Source organism: Parasteatoda tepidariorum, chromosome 3 (genome assembly GCF_043381705.1).
Source record: "Parasteatoda tepidariorum isolate YZ-2023 chromosome 3, CAS_Ptep_4.0, whole genome shotgun sequence".
NCBI classification, from domain to species: domain Eukaryota; kingdom Metazoa; phylum Arthropoda; class Arachnida; order Araneae; family Theridiidae; genus Parasteatoda; species Parasteatoda tepidariorum.
In genome coordinates, this window is record NC_092206.1 from 13,669,218 (window position 1) to 13,691,289 (window position 22,072).

At 31.7% G+C, this 22,072-nt stretch overlaps 1 protein-coding gene across 1 annotated transcript in view; it reads right to left on the reverse strand.

The window, feature by feature from the left end:
* Positions 1-388: 388 nt before the first annotated feature.
* LOC107441911 (alkaline phosphatase) overlaps positions 389-22,072 on the reverse strand; it is a 29,910-nt gene continuing 8,226 nt past the window's right edge. Inside the window, exons 2-9 of the mRNA XM_043047202.2 lie at positions 20,144-20,364; positions 18,480-18,654; positions 15,793-15,974; positions 14,106-14,319; positions 12,626-12,760; positions 6,851-7,042; positions 4,864-4,986; positions 389-948 (exon numbers count right to left, since the gene is read on the reverse strand). Coding sequence (XP_042903136.1) covers positions 605-948; positions 4,864-4,986; positions 6,851-7,042; positions 12,626-12,760; positions 14,106-14,319; positions 15,793-15,974; positions 18,480-18,654; positions 20,144-20,364 — 1,586 coding nt within the window. The 3' untranslated portion in view covers positions 389-604. The remainder of the gene's footprint in view (positions 949-4,863; positions 4,987-6,850; positions 7,043-12,625; positions 12,761-14,105; positions 14,320-15,792; positions 15,975-18,479; positions 18,655-20,143; positions 20,365-22,072) is intronic.

The window sequence follows — 22,072 nt, forward strand, 5'->3', positions numbered from 1 at the left end:
ACAGACCTACATGTCACGTTTACTAACCGAAATATATTAGTAGAGATCAGTAAATTTTACATATTAAGGGTCTTTTTAAAACAAAAAAGCGATTTTACTTTCTCTATGTTAACCTACGGGGAATTATATAAGACGAATTTCCTTATTATTTTAGTAAGGGATATATTCTGCTTCTCTTTATTAATTTAATTGTGCTTTTGAACTTAGCTGTCGAAGTTTGCCAGCAAAGCTACCGAATTTAGAATCTTAGATTTTTAGCTGTTAAAATTGAAACTTAAATACACTTCGAAAATTTTTAAAAATGCGAAGCTCATACGGAAAACACTAAAGTATCATAGAAAACTCAACAGGAAATATGATATGCAGTGGCCGAAATTGAAGAAACTTAACAATAAATTTATTTATTTATTAAGTATTTACAACACTTTTCTGATATTTATATCAAAATATACAACAACATCGTACAATATCAAGGTTCAACATACAACCGAAACAATTATTAAGTACAATGAAAAAAACCGATATCTCACAAATATACTTTCAATTTCAGGATCTACATCAATACTCCTGGTAACAGTTTACATGTCCTCGAATGGCTACTTTATCACGATCTTCGATTTCCAATAACCGTGAAGATTACAAGAGTAACGCTCAGGAAAGTGGACAACACTCGATAACTGTCGGACCTATAGGCAAGAACTTCTCTGACAACGTGAGGCGAGGGACATTCTATGACGTGTCTTTGATAGGTTTGTTTCCTTCGCTCGCAGTCATCTTTCTGTGGTCCGATGCATGAGGCAAAGGCCAGTGCGTGCGGCACGTATGTTTGTTCAAAAACGCCTCGAAACAGATGTGACATAGGTCCTTCAGCATAAACTGGCACGTCCTCCCCACCATGTGTGTCCCATCTTCTTGGAACGGCACTTTGTTGTATATAGTTTTTGTCTTCTGCGTTAAAGAAAGACATAATAAGTGATTGTATTAAGGTTATAAAAGTTAGATTTTTTTCAAAAAAAATGTACAGCATAAGCAAAAATATTTAGCTGAATTTTTTTTTGTTTTGTTTTGAAAAGTAACCTTTTTCAGTTTTGAAAAATTTAATGCATTTTGCTGTTTTCCTGTCATTGTCAGAAAAAGTGTTGTATAGTACGGGTATTGAACTTTTTAGACTTGATTGTGTACTTTTTAGACTTCTAAACATATTACTTTTAGGCCTTCAGTACTATAAAAAATTTAGACAGGCTATATTATAAACGAGGCACTTTTGATCATAAAATGAAAGTTATATTTTATGATAAAATTGAATTTGATTAAAACTACCTTAAAACATTACAAACATTAAACTTAAAACATTAATTACTCTACAATTATTTACTTTACAATTATTTACTTTACAATTATTTACTTTACGATTATTTACTTTGAAATTATTTACTTTAAAATTATTTACTTTAAAATTATTTACTTTAAAATTATTTAGTTTACAATTATTTACTTTAATTTAAACTCATACGCATATTGGTGTTACATAGGAACATCTCAAGTTCAAGTAGTAGTTCATTAATGCTTAACGGTGAGAATAAAATTTTTTAAATTTATTTGGAACATTATTTTTCTATTTTTTATTTTATTTTCACTGTTAATTTAATGTTGCAGCTTTTCTTAATGCAAATCTATCTCTTTATCATAATGTATCTTCTGTAAAATTACAACTTTGTTTTACTTTTTCTGCCATTTGTCTTACTATGTGACAACAAAGTGTGCATAGGTTTTAATAAAATATTACTGTTTGAGATTTTAAAACGTTGATCATAATTAGTTTCAGTTTTGAATAAGTATTCCCTGTCTTAAACTTATCTACTGATGTCGGAAATCATGCGTTTAATTGTATCTTCAAAAATTAAAAAGTCAAAGTAAATTTAATTCAACTTCCTCAAAAAGATAAACATATTAATAAAAACTTACTTATGTTTTCTTAAATTTAAAAATGCTTTTTAAACATTTACAAACTGCATATTAGAAAATTCAAGATATCTAGATTCCGTACAAATATACTACTTCCATAATTATGTCGAAAAATGTAATGATTTCTAGTAGACTTAGCTTTAAATTGTTTGGGATTAAACCGAATTCAAATAGTTCCACGTACGAATAGAAAGATTCAAATAGTTATGAACGAATAAAAAAAAATATTTTTAAATTATTTTTTCGAATTTTATATTCATATCGTCCATAAATTATGAAACTCACGGATGCAAAAAAACAATTTTAACGAAATAATTTTAATACTTTAAATTGAATAAAAAAGTAAAATGCAAATGGATATCAAACGTGCTTTGCAAAAAAGATATTTTAGTTTTCCCAAAGTGCAATAAAAGTTTAGAATGGGAATTTGGAATTTATTTATTTTTTCTTTACATTAGTATTTTTTCCTTTGATAAATTTTGCTTTTTACCTTTTAAATTTATTCTGGATGCATTTATTATATTCGAATGTAATTCGCTTTTTTAACTTCAACGTGAGGCAGTAAAAAATATTAATTAGTCATAGTACCTGCTTTCAATATTAATGTAAAAACGATTTCATTCCATTGAAATATGCATTCTTTTTTAAATGTTGCAAATATTTTTCGTATAAATGTGTTATGTACTGCCGTTTAATGTAATGTGTTTAATGTGTTATGTACTGCCGTTATGTAAACGTGTTATGAACGTGATTCAATGGCCTACTTCACAAAATTTTTTACAAGATCAAGTTCTACTTTACAAGATCAAGTTCAAGCGTTCACAATAGTAATGAACTGGGGGATAGAGATGATAATAGTCTTAAAAATTCAGGGCGTCTCACATTTTGGGAAAACAAATCGGATGAGAAATATTGATGGTCCTAATGATGCAGGGTGTCTCACATAGTAGGAAAGCAATTCGAATGAGAAATAGTAAGAGTCTTAATATAATGCAGGGTGTCTTAAATTGTAAGAAAACAAATCGGATGAGAAATATTAAATCTTAATAATGCAGGGTGTCTCACATTGTTAGAAAACAAATCGGTTGAGAAATAGTAATAGTCTTGAAAATGCAGAGTATCTCACATTGTAGGAAACCAAATCGGATGGAAAATACTAATAGTCATATTAATGCAGGATGTCTCACGTTGTAGAAAAACAAATCGGAAGAGAAATATTAATAGTCTTAATAATGCATGGTGTCTCACATTGTAAGTAAAGAAATCGGTTGAGAAATATTAATAGTCTTAATAATGCAAGATGTCTCACATTGTAAGTAAAGAAATCGGTTGAGAAATATTAATAGTCTTAATAATGCAGGGTGTCTCACATTGTAAGCAAACAAATCGGTTGAGAAATAGTAATAGTCTTGAAAATGCAGGGTGTCTCACATTGTAGGAAAGCAAATTGGATGGAAAATATTAATAGTCATATTAATGCAGGGTGTCTCACGTTGTAGTAAAACAAATCGGAAGAGAAATATAAATCGTCTTAATAATGCAAGGTGTCTCACATTGTAAAAAAATAAATCGGATGAGAAATATTAATAGTCTCTATAATGCAGGGTGTCACACATTGTAGGAAAATAAATCGGTTGAGAAATATTAATAGTCTTAATAATGCAGGGCGTCTCACATTGTAGGAAAATAAATCGGATGAGAAATATACATAGCCTTAATAATAGAGGAAATCTCAAAATTTACAAAAGAAGACATTTTAATAGAGAATAGAGATTGGTATTAAAATTTATGAATATTTTTCATTGATTCTTAACAAAAAAGTGTATCGGGTTATATATGGAATCAGATAAAGGGTCTTTATGGTTTTTCTGGCAAAACTCTTCACTATTTTGTAAAGATTATCTGCTAAAGTTTGTTGCCATAGTGCTTAATTTCTTCACTTAAGGTTTTTGTGAATGTGAGTTTGTTGACGTAAAACTTATAGATTTAAATATAGAAACTCCTATGGCATTATATTGCAGGGTCTGAGCGACCAATTCTGATCACCAAAATAAAATATTACATGACCAAGAAATAATTAAAAAATATTGAACAAGGAAAATGCCCTTATATATTTGTAACCTTTCATTTTTAATTCCCACGTGTATAATTACCAGCTTAGCCGTTCTCGTTTATTATGTTGGTAACATATTGCAAAAATGCCATAAAATTTCAAATCTTTTGAGTATTTTGGGACATTATTCAATTCAATAATTTATAAATTGTGCACAACAATTAGTTAAGTTTAAAACCCACAAAACCGATTTATTTCAGTGTACGTAATTTCTAAACTTTTCGTTGAAGCGTTTTCCTGAATAAATAGCTATAATATGAAGGAAGAAAACAGTTGAAAATATGATATCTTTAGTAATTTCACAATGTAACACGAGTAATTTTACATTACACTTATGTTTTCAAAGAACTGCTTAGGATTAAAAATATTTGCGCTATGTGCCAATTCCTTAATTAAAGTAGTCGATCTAAATTATTTATTGCAATGTAGAATATGATCCTTAAATTAAATTTCTGGAACTGATACAGTTATTTTTCTCGTAACTTTGAAGTTCAGAAAGCATTTTAAGGAATTCGCATGTTCTGATTAACATGTTTGTATCAACTGTATGAGCAGCAAATGCCATCGAATAAATTCACCCCATAATAGCTTATTAGTATTGTTTATAGCTTAGTTATACTTAGTTAGTTATAGCTTAGTATTTAGTTCTTATCCAGCAAAAAGCGTAAATTTTGAAATAATTTCAAAATATTGGTTAGGAAATTGTTATTATAAAGTATTATTAGGCTATTTATTACTAAGTTGTTATTAAGTATTATTAAGCATTAAAAACTACAAAATCTTACCAGTGTTAATAGAAGTAAGATTTTCACGGCCTCCTTGAGAATTCTGATTGTAACCTGGTCCATTTGCATAAATAAGGGTTGTATATGGTAAGCCATCGACGTCAGAAGGTTTATCATCAAGACCTATAATGCATTCCATGGTCAGTCAGAAAAATAATATATGAATTTATTGTTAACATCTATCTCTTGAAAGTGATAGATGTTTTGAGATATTCTTATTACTATAAAATGGAAGCTACCAGTTCTATATAACATTGCACGGAACTGTTTAGTGGGAAAGCATGCTAAGTGGAGTCAATTTTGAGATTTCGACTGAAATCTGATAGACAATGTATAGAAGTATCAAGAATCTGACAACAAAGAATAGTTACTCTTAATCTAGATTTAAAAATAAAGACTCCGTGGTACTTCTGATATAATTTAAAACGGATTTGCAACTAAAAAAAAGAAAGAAAACATTTTCCAAACGTAACCAACATTCATGGTATTCAAATAATTTATTTGGTACTTATTTCAATTGTATCGTAACTGTTTTCAAAATTATCTTTCTTGCTATCACACATTTCATTCAGCAAAAATACAAAACTGATAAGTAAATTCAACCGAATAAATAGTTTTTATACCGTGCTCTAATGTATAATGATAAAATTACCAAATTTTATCAAATCTACTACCAAACAGCATGATAATAAAATCGTATTTTAGCGCTAATTTTCAAAAAGTAATTACCAAAGTGCCTCGGCAAAACTGTCCGTAATTTTTGGTGTTCCCATAGAGCCAGAAAAACAGTAAATTTCACCATATTCTAGAAGTTTTGACCATATTTTTTTCTCAACTTTCATTAAACCACATTTTGAATGATTTTTGATTGTTTTTTTATTTTATTGTTACACTAGGATCTTGATTATCATACTTTCATTTTGTTATTTAAATGAGGAAATAACTATAAGATCATATTATACGGAATCATTCATAATCACAATTCTTAATACATAATTTTTAATTCGTCTTACAAATGAAGTCATGAAAGTATGCAGATTAGAGCCCGCTTAAAAATTTTAAACGGAAGAAACAGAAGCTCTGTCTCATTCTGCCGAATCACTAGTGAAGAAGATGGGATGAATAACGTTAAATTTAGTTCGATTCTCTGATGAAACTTTGGACTGTGTCTCTAATGACACTGGGGAACAATTCTTATTCGTTTTCTGTTGCATGCGATTTTTTTAACAAATCTTAAAAAACTTCAAATTGCTGATTTCAAATGTGTAATTGGTTTCTTTTTCCTAGCTTCGTTTTTTTAAAATGATATTTTAAATCCTTTTTTTGTCGAAATTTACAAGATTGAGAACGTCGTACAAACGTACAAGAGATCACATACATATTGCGACCAATTTCTAGAGGAGTTAGGGCTTATCATCAGGATTAAAATTGAATCGGAAATCATACTCGAAAACGTCATACGCCGCTAGAGGTGCTTCTTTGTTATAAACTGCTTCTTCCTGTGCTTCTGAATAGGTCATGACAAAAAGGAGTCCTTTGCTGCGGGGAACGACATTTCCGGGTTTTGGGTTCCAATACAGTTTTAATTCTGATGAAGTGTCCTAATTCTTCAAGAAGTTATTCGTACCATTTATGCGTTCCCCTGTTTTACAGAACAATTTTAAAATTGTACATTTCGACAAAAAATAAACTAAAATGGCATTTCAATAAACATCTGTTGCTTTAGGAGCAAAACTAATTTTATATTTAAAGTCCCCTCGTACCAGAACCTCATTAGGCAAGATCAAGTATTTGTATAAATGTAACAAACTACCTAATGTAATCGCCTTTCAACTCCTCTCTTTTCATTCCGCAATCAAACAGGTTTTATGTTTTTTTATCAGTACTGATATGTTAGTGTCCCGATTTCTAATGTATTACAGCGTTATTAGTTTACGAGTGCTAATAAAAATACTTTTTCTATGCGCAATTAAATAACTGTGCTTACCAAAAATAGGGTTTCCTCGTTTAGGGTAACCTCCGAATACAAAAACGTGAGAGTGATCTGATGTGACCACCATCAATGTTTCATCCTTTCGTGTCATTTCCAACGCTGCAATGATTGCGTCTTCAAATGCCAGTGTGTCCACTAAAGCCCGGTGTGCATTGTTGAAATGATGACTGTGATCAATTCGACCTCCTGCAGAACATAATATTTCATGTTAAAATAACTGGCAGAAAATAAAAAATATGTAATAATAACACAAAATTGAATTTATAATGATTTAGCCTCTTTTGGCGACCAGCTTGGTTAGCTTTCAAAATTATCTTGTACAACACATAAACTTTAATGGCAATGAAGCTGAATATACAGAACTGTATTTAAACATTTCAATTCTGCAACTCCTTCTTTGATTCTAACATTTTTGTTCGAAACTATTGACTTACTGCTCGAAAAAGGTAAGTATAATACGCAGTAGTAAAACATGATGAGGCACTCTAGAACCGTTTATATTTTCAATTTCTACAGTCATTTCAGAAAGAAACAAAAATAAATCTAAAAAATTGCTTCCTAATTTAGTTTTTATTTCTATAAAATACAAAATTATTCTAAGTAAATGCTTAACTTATAACTAACTATTCAACAGAGTTTATCATTTCAGATAACCTAACAAAATGAATAACTAAAGATTGCCAATAAATCGGGAACTATCCAGAAAATCTGGAATTTACACGATTGGTAGATAAGTACTTTAGGTACCTTATTTACGTCACACTAGAGTTGCACAATGGGCTATTGGCGACGGTCTGGGAAACACCCCTGACGATGATCCAAGGACATGCCATCAGAATTTTGATCCTCTACAGAGAGGATGAATCCCCTGCTTTGGTAGCCCAACGACGTGCGTGCTAAGTCGAGCACTTTACGGTAGAACCGCGCGCCTTTGGTTCTTACGCAGGCTTATTTAAGTGGTCACTCACCCTCTTATTGACCACAGGCAGAGATACCTGACTTCAGTGTTCTACTGGGAACCGTGTCTTTACTATCAGTCTACTGCGGGACTTACACGATTTGAATCTAATGCATATTATTGATTTTTAAAAAAAGTAATCATCACAAATTTCAAACCATGTTGCAATGGTAATTTATTTTATTAATAAATATGTTTTTATTGATATGTATGTACATGCATTAAATTAATGTTTATCAATAAGAATTAAAAAATTGTTTGTCCCGACGGGACAGATTTTTATTATTTCTCTGAGTAGATTGAAATAGGCAGATTTTTATTATTTCTCTAAGTAGAATAAAATATGTAGAATTATGCTCTTCTGTTTCTAAAATCCGTATAATAAAAAAAAATTTTTTTTTTTTACTCACGAAAATAACAATTCATTTTTAATTTCCCATGTGGGATACAGAAATAATATTTTATAATTTTCGTGAAATGCAAGGATACCAATTAAAAAATTAACAGATCAAAAAAATGTAAATAAAAAATAATTAGCCTAACAAAGATGATTTTCAAAACATACAACTGATTTTTCTTAATAGAAAATAATAAATCAAAACTTGCTCAAAAATTCGTCTAACTTTCTAGCAAACAGCAGCTACTTTTAAATTGACGTGTTACCACTGCGATAAAGATAAAATTTTATTTCTTATTCAACTATTTTAAATTTAATAAATACCAAACACATTCATATAAACAAGTTTTCAAAATTGACAATCCAATTCGCTGTTTTCGTGGAATTGCCCCGCAGCCATTGCGTAAGTTTGGAATTTAATGGGACCGAAAAACTCTTAGATATAATAAACTAGAACTTCTTCTTACAAATAAAAATCTTCGCCTTCCTTTAATATGAAATATTTACACTCATTTTTCAATGACTAGTTTATTTCCTTACAAACAAATCAAATTAAATTTTATCTTAAATGAAGCACAATTTTATTAAAAAAAGGCTTCAGTTTGATCGTTTATATTTCTAGACTCGTAGACATTGAGCAATTTTTTTTCCAAATAAAACGTAATAAATCAAAGTTTATGCAAAGCCAGTATGTTTTGCATGCTAAATTTGATATTTTGTTGAAAAAATGAATGAATAGTTATTGATATTATTTAAGTTTTGTGTACACAGATTGAAGAAAATTTGATTATGCTTGGATCGCATTCGATGATGTGATGTAACATCCATCCGAAGTTTTTGTTGAAAAACTCTAAAAATTTTATGAATTATTACTTTATTCCAGGCTAATACCGAATCGAGCATTTTTCCACACTTCAAAATGTGTAATTTGCTTAAACCAATCAGCTGATTGGTCACAGGATTATTTTTTGATGTATGAAACTGAATTATTATATACTAGCAGTTGCCTGAAGCTCCGCCCGCGTACGTTTTTATTTTCTCTGCGTGTAAGGTTTTATTTTGTAACAAAAAAGAATTTTTCCGCAAATAAATTGTAGCCTAGCCTGTCTCAACTCTTTAGCTTAGCTAGCTAGACCTCCAATTTTATCTGCGCACAAAATAACGGAGATTTGTTGCTAGTTTTTACGTTAAAACGTAATAAACAGACCGACAATACACTATTACGTCTTTGTATAGAAACTTATTTCCGCAATTATAATATTGGTAGCGGAATACGGGTTTTATAGTGCACTATTTTATTCCATTTACATGTTAATTAAATTAAATTAGTAATTAAATTAGTTTGAATTTACTTAATTTGAATTTAATTAATTTGAATTTAATTAAATTGAATTTAATTAAATTAATTTGAATTTAATTAATAAATGAATAAAATTAACATGTGTTTTTTTCCAAAGTTTTCCACGCTACACTTCACTACAGTTAGAAATTTAAATCTTTCACAGTGAGTAGCACTATACCAGCTGTCAAAAATACATTTGAAGTTGATGAATTTACAAAAAATCAGTATTAGGTAAGCAGGGGGTCTACCCAAAACCGAAAAACATGGCAAGGGAACTACAAGACAAAAATGTTCAGATACCANTGCCCGGTATACCCTACACTGATGTTTTTTTAAGGTTAAGTGCCACTGTCCGGTATACATATGCCCGGTACTCCAAACACTGATGTTTCTTCTAATCTATCGTCAGTAAGTATTAAAATATAGAATAAATATAAATATATCAAATAAATATAATAATATTAGCGAATAAATTAATATAAAATTGGATATAACAAATATTTCGGACATTCACCAAAGCGACTATGCGATTATTGACATTCACCGGTGAGAGTCAGAAATAAGTGTATTAATCAAATATTTCGGACATACACCAAGCGACTACGCGAATGTTGACATTCACCGGTGAATGTCGATATTCTCCAGATTTCGGTGTTTCACCGAAGCATATATATTACCGTAAATGTAAGTGTTCGGAGTACCGGTTAAATGCATACCGGGGTACTTGACCTTAAAAAAACATTTATGGAGGGTATACCGGACAAATGTATACCGGCAGTGGCACTGAACCTTAAAAAACATTGAAGTAGGGCATACCGGGTAAAAGTATACCAGGCAGTGGCACTTACCCTTAAATGAACATTGATCAACAGCAGTGATTCCCTAAATGGTCTATATAGACCCCCAAGAGTCGACGACCACCTGCAAGGGATCTATGAAATGAAAATGGGGGTCAACGATAGTGGATCTCATATAAGCAGGTCGTGACTACACTGAGAACATGCACTGATAGTACCAATTTACTTACATTATACTACCTTATAAAGGCATATCTATCTACATTCTACATAATTTATAAAAGTAACTATGAAGTAAAAATTTTAATAAAATGTAAGTTATTAGGATTATTTTTTGATATATGAAACTGAATTATTATAAACTAGCAGTTGCCTGAAGCTCCGCCCGCGTACGTTTTTATTTTCTCTGCGCGTAAGGCTTTATTCTGTAACAAAAAAAAAATTTTGTACGCTGTAAATTGTAGCCTAGCCTGTGTCAACTCTTTAGCTAGCTAGACCTCCAATTTTATCTGCTCACAAAATCACGGAGATTTGTTGCTTAGTTTTTACGTTAAAACGTAATAAACAAACCGACAATACACTATTACGACTTTGTATACAAACTTATTTCCGCAATTATAATATTAGTAGCGGAGTACGGGTTTTAAAGTGCACTATTTTATTCCATTTACATGTTAATTAAATTAAATTAGTAATTATATTAATTTGAATTTAAATAATGAATGAATAAAATTAACATGTGTTTTTTTCCAAAGTTTTCCACGCTACACTTCACTACAGTTAGAAATTTAAATCTTTCACAGTGAGTAGCACTATACCAGCTGTCAAAAATACAATTGAAGTTGATGAATTTACAAAAAATCAATATTAGGTAAGCAGGGGGTCTACCCAAAACCGAAAAACATGGCAAGAGAACTACAAGACAAAAATGTTCAGATACCACTGATCTAGAGCATACCGAGCAGTGTCACTTAATTAGACCTACTATATATTTCGGACATTTACCAAAACGACTATGTGATAGTCAACATTGTAAAGTGGAAGTCAACAACCACCAATTTCGATCATTCACAGTAACATATATTTAAACTATTTAACTAAATGCTTTGCGTGAAATGATGGAAAGGCATGTTTTAAGCGTAAAACAAATGATTTTAGACCATTATTAGATGTTAAGAACGAATAATTGTGCAATTTAAAGATAGTGTCAACATGCCAGCCAAAATGGCGACTTGCTTAAAAGAAGTGTACTAGTTAAATATGAGTTCTTCTTGTTGGATTTAATTCCCAGACTAGTTAAATCCTAGTGAATACGAAGCAAGTTTCAATATTCGTTACTGATTGATAAAAAATATTAATTGCTGTCGTTTATTTGTCGGGTAATTTAAATTTTGTTGTCGGATTGCTTTAAAAAACAACTCAGATTAACTATTATAAAATGCATGCATGGTTTCAGTTGTATAATGATGATTTTTATTTTTTCATATAATTGACATCTGTCAATTGTGTGAAATAATTTTGTAATATTTAACTTCTATATACTTCAGCTTGTTCAAATTAACATTCATATTCGGCCTGTGATGTGTGTATGTTTGATTAACAGTCTAATTTTGTTTTAAGAAACATTGAACATAACTTATGCATCCTAAATTTATGATTCTTGCTTTAGATTGCATCGTAAAAGCTACTTTACTGATTCTAATGTGTATCATATCTTACTGCAATTATAAATTTCGGTGTTACTGTGTTACAAACACCAAATAATGTAAAAGAGCAATTTAGGTATTTTACTACACATGGAACTACCCTTAGTTTTCGTGTAGTGGAACACTAAATGAAACATCAATTTGGTGTAAAGTAGTTGCCCCCATTTTAGGTGTTCAAATACACGAAATTTCTCTATATAGAGTGTATATTTACTACCAAACTAATTAAATTTTAAATGCGGATGGGAAGTTGTTTTCCCATCTCTGAGTTCTGCTGTAATTTTCTGATAATTTCAAAAATTGCAAAAACTAATTTCTTTGCTTACATAATGTGGGTGACAGTAAATTTTATTGTGTGCGGTCAAGAACAGAAGCTAACACACTAAGCGCTATTTTCTCCTGTACATCATACCTTCGTTCTTTTGATCATTTTTATAGAGTTAATTTGAATAAATTATTGTATCCTATAGAGGGTTAAAACTGAAGTAAAGGGACATACTTGAAAGTTACTGGAGTTATTAGAAGGAGTGAAATTTATCTGAAATTGAAATAAATTTATGAAATATTACCTTCTACCATAAGAAAATAACCTCTAGAATTTCTCCTTAATATTTCAATGGCTTTTGTTGTCATCTGAGCAAGTGAAGGTTCGCTGTCTTTATCACGATCCGATTCGTACGCCATATGTCCAGATGTGAATAGTCCTGAATTAGAAAAGTATAATTGAAAATACGCAGGTATTGCTTACATATATTACTGCTGTGAGCAAATGTAATAAATTTTTTTCATACAAAATTTTTTAATAGCATTTTTCGAAGCTTAACACAAGGAAAAAAACCACTATTATAGAGACCTTTCTCAATTGTCGAGGGTTTGGAGACGGGGAATCCTCAATATTTAATTTTGACAAATGAATCGATGTTGGATATTTATTTTAACTGGCAGTAACTATCGATGCATGCAAGGTGTTACCTAATCAGAGCTTAAGACATAAAGCTTGTGGAACTTCAAATCAAATAGTATTTAAAACTCTATTTGTCAGGAACTATTCGACCAATTTTGCTCACATTTTGCCATGTAAATTTGCATTATTTAAAATGATTCAAACGAATACCTTGCAATTCAAAATTTTTACAACCATTATTAAATGAAATTTTAAAAAAAAATATATAAATCTTTAGTTTAGTTCATTTTTGCATGGAATTATCTTTGGATAAACGAATTTTATAATTGTTTAGAAATATTCTTCAATTCGCTTCAAAAGCTCTCGAGATATGGTGAAATACTCAAAAAGTAAAATTAACACTAAGAGGACCAAACTTTGGAAATCTCTCCTGACTAACGATTGTTTTCATATTTTCGAGATTGAGGCTACCCCCTATATTTTGGGGTTCAGAAATCCGAATCCGTCGAAAAAAGGTATGTTTGTTCAGAGAAAGTACGTTTTTCTGTCTGATTTCGTAACTTAAAGTATCGTCTGCAATTATTGATTAGCATATTTAAAGTCACCCCTTTGAGCTATTAAGATTGAGTCCTAGAACGTAAACATCCCATTATTTGATCAAAAGTTATTAAGGGTAGTTCATTTCTTAGCACTGTAAACGTGACAGATGTAAATCATTAAGGATCTGAAAATTTCCTTCCATTAAACGATTCAATAAATTATTTAACGGGTAAATTATCACATTTTTTTGAATTATTGACTTCATCAATCTTAAGAACGTACCCATTACCTTGATTACACTTTTATAATATAATAAAATTATTTCGATGACGTATTACTTGTTATAGCTTGAGAATTTCAATTAGTTTCTCCCAATTTACATGCATGTGGTATTTTAACAAAAAAGTATCGTATAGATCCCTTTTAAAACATAAAAGAGCTCGAATTTATTTTCTAACCCGAAGAGGTGTGTTCTTTCCATACGGAATCAACCAAAGCCATATCTAATTCCGGATAAAATTTTCTCCGATTCTTTCATAGAATTTATTTTGGTTTATATTTTTTTCTCCCCCAAAAGAGAATCCCTACCCAAATTCGATACTGACCAAGCAAGTAATCTACTTTGTGTGGATCCACCTTTTCCAGTTCTTTCTTTCTGGCCACGTATTTGTATGATAGTCCTCTGGCCTTCTTTTCTTTTATCCACTCTTCAATCAAGTTTCGACCATCTTCTCTGCGTCCCTCTCCTTCCTTCTTACTCATCGAATCACTCTGCTTCAGACGAGGTAACAAGTACCTCCGACCACCCCCTAAAATGACCTGTTAGAAGATAAACTTCGTTTTAGGTATGGATAAAGAGTACAGAAAGAGAAATAAAGCATTGTGGATTTATGAACACAGTGGGGCCATATTTTAAAATGCATCTACTAATTTCTAATATTCCTATTTTGATGTTTTTACTGTAATACATTACATCAGTGTCGATTTGCAGATTAAAAAGTTACACTTTAAACCAAAGTTGAACCATTTTGTGAAAATTTTTTGGTTTTAACTGTGATAACTAATGATCCCTATGTTGTGTTTAGAGAAAATTTTGACAAAATTTGTGGAATTTTTCCTATGGTAAGGTAAAAAACTCGCAAGAAAAAGATTCTCTAAATACAGTGTAGTGTTTCTTTTTCAGTAAAATTTTGCTAATTGCTAAATATGACATTTTTTTTAAAAATTTCTACATTGTTGTGTAGAAATTTATACTTTATAACGAAAACTATATATGAATGTTTTACTTATTCGAGCCTTAAATAAGCTTTCATTATTGTGCGCAGCTAATAACGTTTTTGAACAAATGAAAATGAAAAATATATTTAAAATGCTCCTGTAGCTTTTGTTATCCGAATAAAAAGAAACCTATTTTTGATTTCTACGAAAGATCTATCAAATTCAGTTCAAATTGTTGTAAAATTGCAGATTTTTTTTAATGGTTATGTACACAAATTTATCTATTGATCATATAAGATATGTTTTTTAATATAAGACCAGTTGTAAACTAGAGAGTTACTCAAGATTCTCAACCTTTAACAATTACAACTCATTGGGATTCATATTGGAAAGAAATTTTCTTGACAAAGTGTGCAAGTTTTAAAACGTTATATATAGCAGGAGTTCGCAAAAATACTGTGTCAAACTTCCAGGGTAGTTAGGGCATATCATCAGAATTTAAACTACAAAAGAACCCATGCCCCAAAATCCCATCTTATGCCACTAGGGGTGCTTTCCTATTGCAAATTGCTTTTTCGCGTGCTTCTAAGCAGGTAATAATAGGGAAGCGCCTCTAGCTGCTTATAACGACATTTCTTTGCAATTTAAATCCTGATAATGTGCCCTAACTCCTCTAGTATTTTGTCGCAACAATTTACGCTACCCTCTGTTTTATATAAAGTTTTTAGACTTGCAGATTTTGACAAAAATAGACTAAAAATGTCATTTAAAAAAGTGTAGCTCTAGGAGAAAAACTAATGTCAGGTTTAAAATTCCCACCCTTAATATTAAGTACAATTTGTAATTATCAAGTACAATTTGTATAAATGCAACAAAAAATTTGCTCCCTTATGTTATTTATGATAGTCACTTATTGTACTTGGTGTAGGTTTCATTACAGTTTCATGAGTCACGTAAATTTACGGATAAAATTACTTCCATTTTAAATTTAAAACAAATAAGGTCATCTTCTTTGAAAAAAATATCAATTGTTATCAATATGCATCATTTCAGTAATATGTTGAATCAGCTTACATTGATGTTCCGGCCAGGATCGTCTTCAATTAGTTGCCTCGCGATATCTTTGCAGTCTGTTTTTGATGTATCATTTGCCAGTTTCTCATCCCCTTCCCAATAGCGGTTCACTAAGTGAGCGTACATTGCTGCAGGTGTAGCGTGCGTGACTCTGGCTGTTGTCACCAGTCCGGTCGATTTTCCTATAAAAACAAAGAGTGAAATACTAAATAAAATCAAATAAAAACTGCATATTTATTAACTTACCGTTATGTGTATTACAAGAATATTATATTCATAAAAATATTATTTACATAATATTATACTTAGTGTATTATAAGAAGTATTGGCGTTTATAGTTCGCAAGTCATATTTGCATTCCAATGTAGTTCGAAGTAGTTCACGTCGTTTTGCTTTGTCATAGTTTTGAATACTTCAGTGAAATTCTCTTGGCATTATTGTCTTTTTTATGGTCCAGAAATATTTCAGTCTCCCATAAACCTAATGCAGCCTATTTACTACGTGATTAAATTGCTTTAAACGCCATCAAGCATAGAGATACAAAGTTAATGTTTCTGTTTCGGAAATGAGACGAGTTACTAAAGAAAGTTAACTAGTAAGTAGGTATACTTCATAAGCTCACCGGACAAAAAATTAGTCACCTTAGTGCGCAAGCACCGATAAATCGTTAGGTTTTGTTAGATGACGCAGTGGTCAAGTGACGTGCTCAACTGCGAGCACATTGCTTCAACGTGATCACAGGCAAGTACTATCAGTGAGATATTTTTGTTTGAAGCGGAAATCGTGTGTAAATATGGATAAGTGTAAGGATGTGATACAGTGGCAGAAAGAGGCAATTGTGTTAGGCCGTGATCATGGTCATACAGTGAATGAAGTTGCTGGATTTGTTGGTTTTTCGATGCGGACTATTCAAAGTGTCTACAAGCAGTGGTGACGAAAGACGACGTCAGAATTGTGGTCGGAAAAAGATCCTGCATGAAAGGGGCCGGGGATGTGTTTCACGACTTGTCAATCAAAATAGCTTCCAAAGCCGACAGGAATTGCTTCAATTAGTAAATGAGGGTCCATCCCAACCTATTAGTGAGAGAACATTGATACGGGAGCTGCATGCGGTGAACAATTGGAGTCGAACATATCGTAAGAGGCCATTGCTCACACATGAACATAAAGCTGCGCGACTTCAGTGGGCTAGAAATCACCGAACGTGGACAGTTGCTAGCTGACGGAATGTAATATGGTCTGACGAATCACGTTTTTGCTTTTTTTTCAAAAGACGCACTTTGCCGATTGTAGCGAAGAGCAGATGAAGCATTTCATCCTGACTGTGTGCAAGGTCAGGTTCAAGACGAAGGAGGGTCTGTCATGTTTTGAGAGCATTTTTCTTATTATGGATTGAGCCACCTCACTGAGGTGGTCCATAACATAAACTAACATGTTTATTTGAACATTCTGGATGATTAGAAGTTGCCTTTCCGTCTACAGTTTCATGAAAAGTGTGTTGTCGATACGTCTATTTTTCAAGATGACAATAACAAAGTTCATCGGGCTGGGAGAATATATGACTGGTTTTATGAACACTCAGACACTCAATTACATCTCAACTGGCCTGCAAAATCACCTGACTTCAACCCAATTGAAAATTTGTGGAACATATTGGATCAACGGGTAAAACACCGAATTTATCATTCTCGAAATTTAGTTGATTTGCGCCGTCAAATCCTCAGCGAATAGCTTAAACTGGATTCGACGTAAAAGCAAAATCTTGTGGACTCACTTTCTAACCGAATCCAGGCGGTTATCGAATCCAGAGCAGGTGTTACATGTTATTAAATAATGTTTTTCATGATTTCTCTAAGGGTGACTATTTTTTGGTCCGGTGTGCTTAAATTGTATATGCAAATAAACATTGGACATTAATTTGGAGAACAGGACTGAAGAGATGCAATAAATATTACTATATATCAAATTATATAACATCATCATATGCAGAAAACTGCGTTATTATTACCGTCGTAGTAGCCACTATTTTCTGCGCCTGAAGATGTCGTATTCTTTTTCACTGAGCTTGAAGAAATTGCTATTTTTTTAGTCCAAAAGACGGTGTTTTATTCTTATTTCATTTCACTGATCATGTAGGCATTACTATTGTTTAGTCTAGCAGACGGTATCTTATTATTTTTCACTGATCTACTACTTTCTAGTCAAGAATGCAGACTGGTTTTCCTTTTGACTTCATATAATATTTCTTAAGATCTATTAAATGCAGAGTTTAAGCTCAAAAACCAGAATCTTTGAAAAGAAGCTAAATACATAAAAAAGAGAGTTTCAGAGAACAACTCTTGTCAATTTGCATCAGCTTTACGATGCAAATTCTTTCAAATAAACAAGCTTTTTGAAATGCTACCTCAAGCAGTGCTTATATGTTTATTATTCTGTACGTTAATAATAGCAAAATAAATTTTTGGACAAAATTGAGAACTTTCTAACCCATTTTGATCTAACCCATTTTGGTTTTTATTTTCTCTGTAAAAGATAAGGATAGAACAATTGGTTTTATAATTGTGTCAATATTTATGACAACATATCTTAATGTACCATAAGCTTAAGTGAGTTACTGACATAATTTATATTTTCTTCGATATTAAGCAAATGAAGAAACTAATATTTTCCTTGATGTTTTTTCTTACCAGCTGTTTGAGCCCATTCTGCCAAGGAAGCTACTTTTGCTCTTGCGTTAGTGTCACATCTGTTGAAAACACCACTATCATCCAATCCAACTGTCTCAAAACGTCCCTTCACTCCACAAAGCAATGCTGTTGCGCATGCGCCTGAATCACCAACTTGACTGTCTGTGTTGTATGTCTGTAAATTGAAAGTATCGTCATTTAAAAAGAAATGCTTTTGAAGAAAAAATAATCAAATTAAGATATTAGTTTATTCATAACAAAGTTAAAAAAAATTATCTTTTTACATTAGGGTAGTTTAAACTTAGAATCCAAAGAAATACGGGATTATTGATGTAAGTTCTCTTTATACTTGTGTTACTTAAAACTATTTTTTAAATTTAGAATGTTCTAATTGTTATTTTAAAACTGTGATAAGTTTTTGTGTCACAGAAGTAAGTGTCACATATTTATTATCCCACAAACCACAAATATCACAAAATGGTATTCAGGTACAGTAGGTATGAGCTATTTCCTGATTATATTGTGATCTGCCTCTGTGCAATTTTGGAGTTAGGGTTTCCATCTTGAAAATGGGGATTATGAGGCTATACTTTCCGTTAAAATGTTTAGTTAGTTCTGTAGGTAAAACAATACAATTGATACGTTTTACAACAATACAATTATACGTTAAACAATATATATGCTTTACAATTTATGCATATTAATATACAGAATGAAATGCGTAAAACTTACATATTTCGGAATGCTTGGTTTTAGATTGCATAAATATAAAAAGGAAAATATTTTTTTAAATTAATTTGTTATTGCACTTACGTCAGAGTTTAAGAAGTCTGAATATAACACGTATATTTTAAACGCTTCATGTGCAATTTATTTATTCCCGCTAGTAGAAATACAAACTAGAAATAAAAACAAGCAAAGTTGTGGTAAAATGTTACCTTTAGCTAAAACTAAACTAAACGAAAATGTTACCTTTAACTCGGGAAAATACTCTGGAAAATTTCGACTTGTGCTATACAGGGTAATTTTATTTTATTTTATAACCGTCGTTGAACAGTCTACCCAATTTTCGGGGTTTATGGCTGCTAATGTTCAACTCCGTAACTTTGTAATTTTGAACCCAATCCGGACGACAAGGGAATTACTGGATTAAGTATTGGAAGAAATTTTGACTTTCTGGAGGTTTTTTTGATGGAACTAACACGTATTTGTGTTACATGGAGAGGTAAACCACGTAACCTCCCACTGTTCACCTGACGGCAAAGGATCCTCTACCCATGATCCGTCTACCATTGAGGATATTTTGCGTCAGCACTGTTGACAATGGTGGAAGTCTATCCCCAACACGAGGCTTCCGAAGTATTAAGAAACGTTTATAGGAAACGTTTCATATTAAAGAAATCTGAATATTACAGAAACAGGCTTCCTAAATATTCAGTACTTCAACAATGTACTTCATTAATGTACAGTACAGTAAGTACAATGTACTTCATTAATTTTTAACCTACAAGGCTGTTACAGCATCTTTATTTTAAAGACAAAGCATTTGAAAATATTTCGAAAGTTTTTTTACATTCGTGTCTGAAAAAATATGCTAAGATTTGTGTCGCACGACACAACACTTTATGAATCAGATAAAAATAAGCAAAAATCCAGCAATTTACCTTGGCAAGTGCAACATACTGGAACTTATCAAAAGCCAACTCGTATTCCTCTCCTTTGAGGCCTTTCAGCTGCCCTCTCAAAATCCTGGCCGTCGTAACCGTTGTGAGGCCCATTCCATCACCAATGAATAAAATGATATTTTTAGCGATGGCTGAATTGTCCTGATCCTTCATGTTTTTCAGGATTTGAGCTTTTGCTTGTCTGTACCAGTGAAGACGGTCTATAAAGGAAATAAAAATTGTGCATGATTGAAGATAAGGAAAGAACTATAATTTATGTAAAATGTTGTGTCTGTTTTTATGAAAAACTTATGATTGTTTAGTTTGATAAATATCTTGAGAACGCAGCTTATGCTTTTGTAAAATATTACATGCTTATGCGCATCGTATTTTTTGTTAAATAATTTATTTATTATATATCAGTTTGAAGATGGCAACGAGAAGAGTTTTTGTGGTTGCCATGGTAAGTTTAGAATGTAAATATTGTTTTTGAGAGAGTAAGAGATTTGTTTTTTGGAACTGCGATGCTGTAATTTTATTGTTTAGTTAATAACTCTTCCTTTTATATTAAACGTAATAGTAGAGTTTTAATTATTTGATTCAAAGTCCTTTGAGTTTTATTTGAGGTCAGTAAGTATTTTGTATTTTTTGACACTTCTGTTTAAAAGTCGAAGAGCGAATTATAAATTCACTTATGAAGAAGGACCAGAGCAAGTACACTGTAAAATATTCCGGATCTAATTACAGTATAAAATACCGGCACTCTTGGCATCCGTAAATATCACTTTTACCGTAAAACATCATACCTTAATTTTTACAGTTATATTTATTTAACTTGAGTGATTCTGTAATTTTACGATAATTATTACTGTGAAAATTACGGTATATCAGATATTTTGTTCCGTAACATGCTCTTTAAAAATTTATTTTACGGTGAAAAGAACCAACCCTCTGAGTGCCGTTACTTTTTACCGTAATTTAATCTGGATATTTTTAACATGTAGAGTACAAAATTAACAAAAAAATATAATATCTTTTGTTTGAGTCGCTGTGGCTCAGGGGATAGAGAGTTTTCCTTCCAATGAGGTGAACCGGGTCGAATCAAATAATTTAATACTTGGTTAAGACGACTTCGGCACTCGACTCATACAACATAAAAGCTTAAATATATACAACATGCAGTGCAACGAAAAATATCCTCAGTGGTAGACGGATCAAGGATTAGAGTTTCCTTGCAGTCGTAGGTGGTTTACGGGGTCTTCCTTACCATGTAACGCAAATGTGGGTTAGTCCTATCGAAAAAGTCCTAAACGAAGGGAAATTTCTCCCAATACTTGATGCAGGAGTTCCCTTGTCTTCTGGATTGGGTACAAAATTTCAAGGCTACGGAGTTAAACATTAATAGTCGTAAACCCCCCAAAAATTGGGTCGATGTGCTGCTCAACGACGTTTGTAAAATAAAATATCTTTTGTTTTAATGATCAATACGATCATTAAAACATTATGTATCAAGGTGCATTCGAAATGGTTCAAGAATCTATATGCTAATTAATAAACCAAAGGATATATAAGTTAGGAAATCAGAAAAAAACACGTACTTCCTCTGAATAAACATGAACTTTATTTTCGATGGATTCGAATTAATCCTCAAAATATTGTTATCCGTAATCTGGAAAGATGGTCGCAATAATTTAGGCAGGAGAGCCATCGAGAATTAGAAATTCTTAGTGGTATTTTTAGTTCTTCGCCGACCTGGTGGCCGAGTGGTTAGCGTGCCTGACTGCGGAGCCACTCGACTGGTCTCGGGTTCGAATCTTGCTCCGGGCATGGGTGTTTCTTTCTGTCTGTGTTCTATGCCTCTTCTCCTTTGTGTGTGATTGTATGAATGTGACCCGCCCTTTAAACGGGTTTGTGGTTTTGTGACGTGGG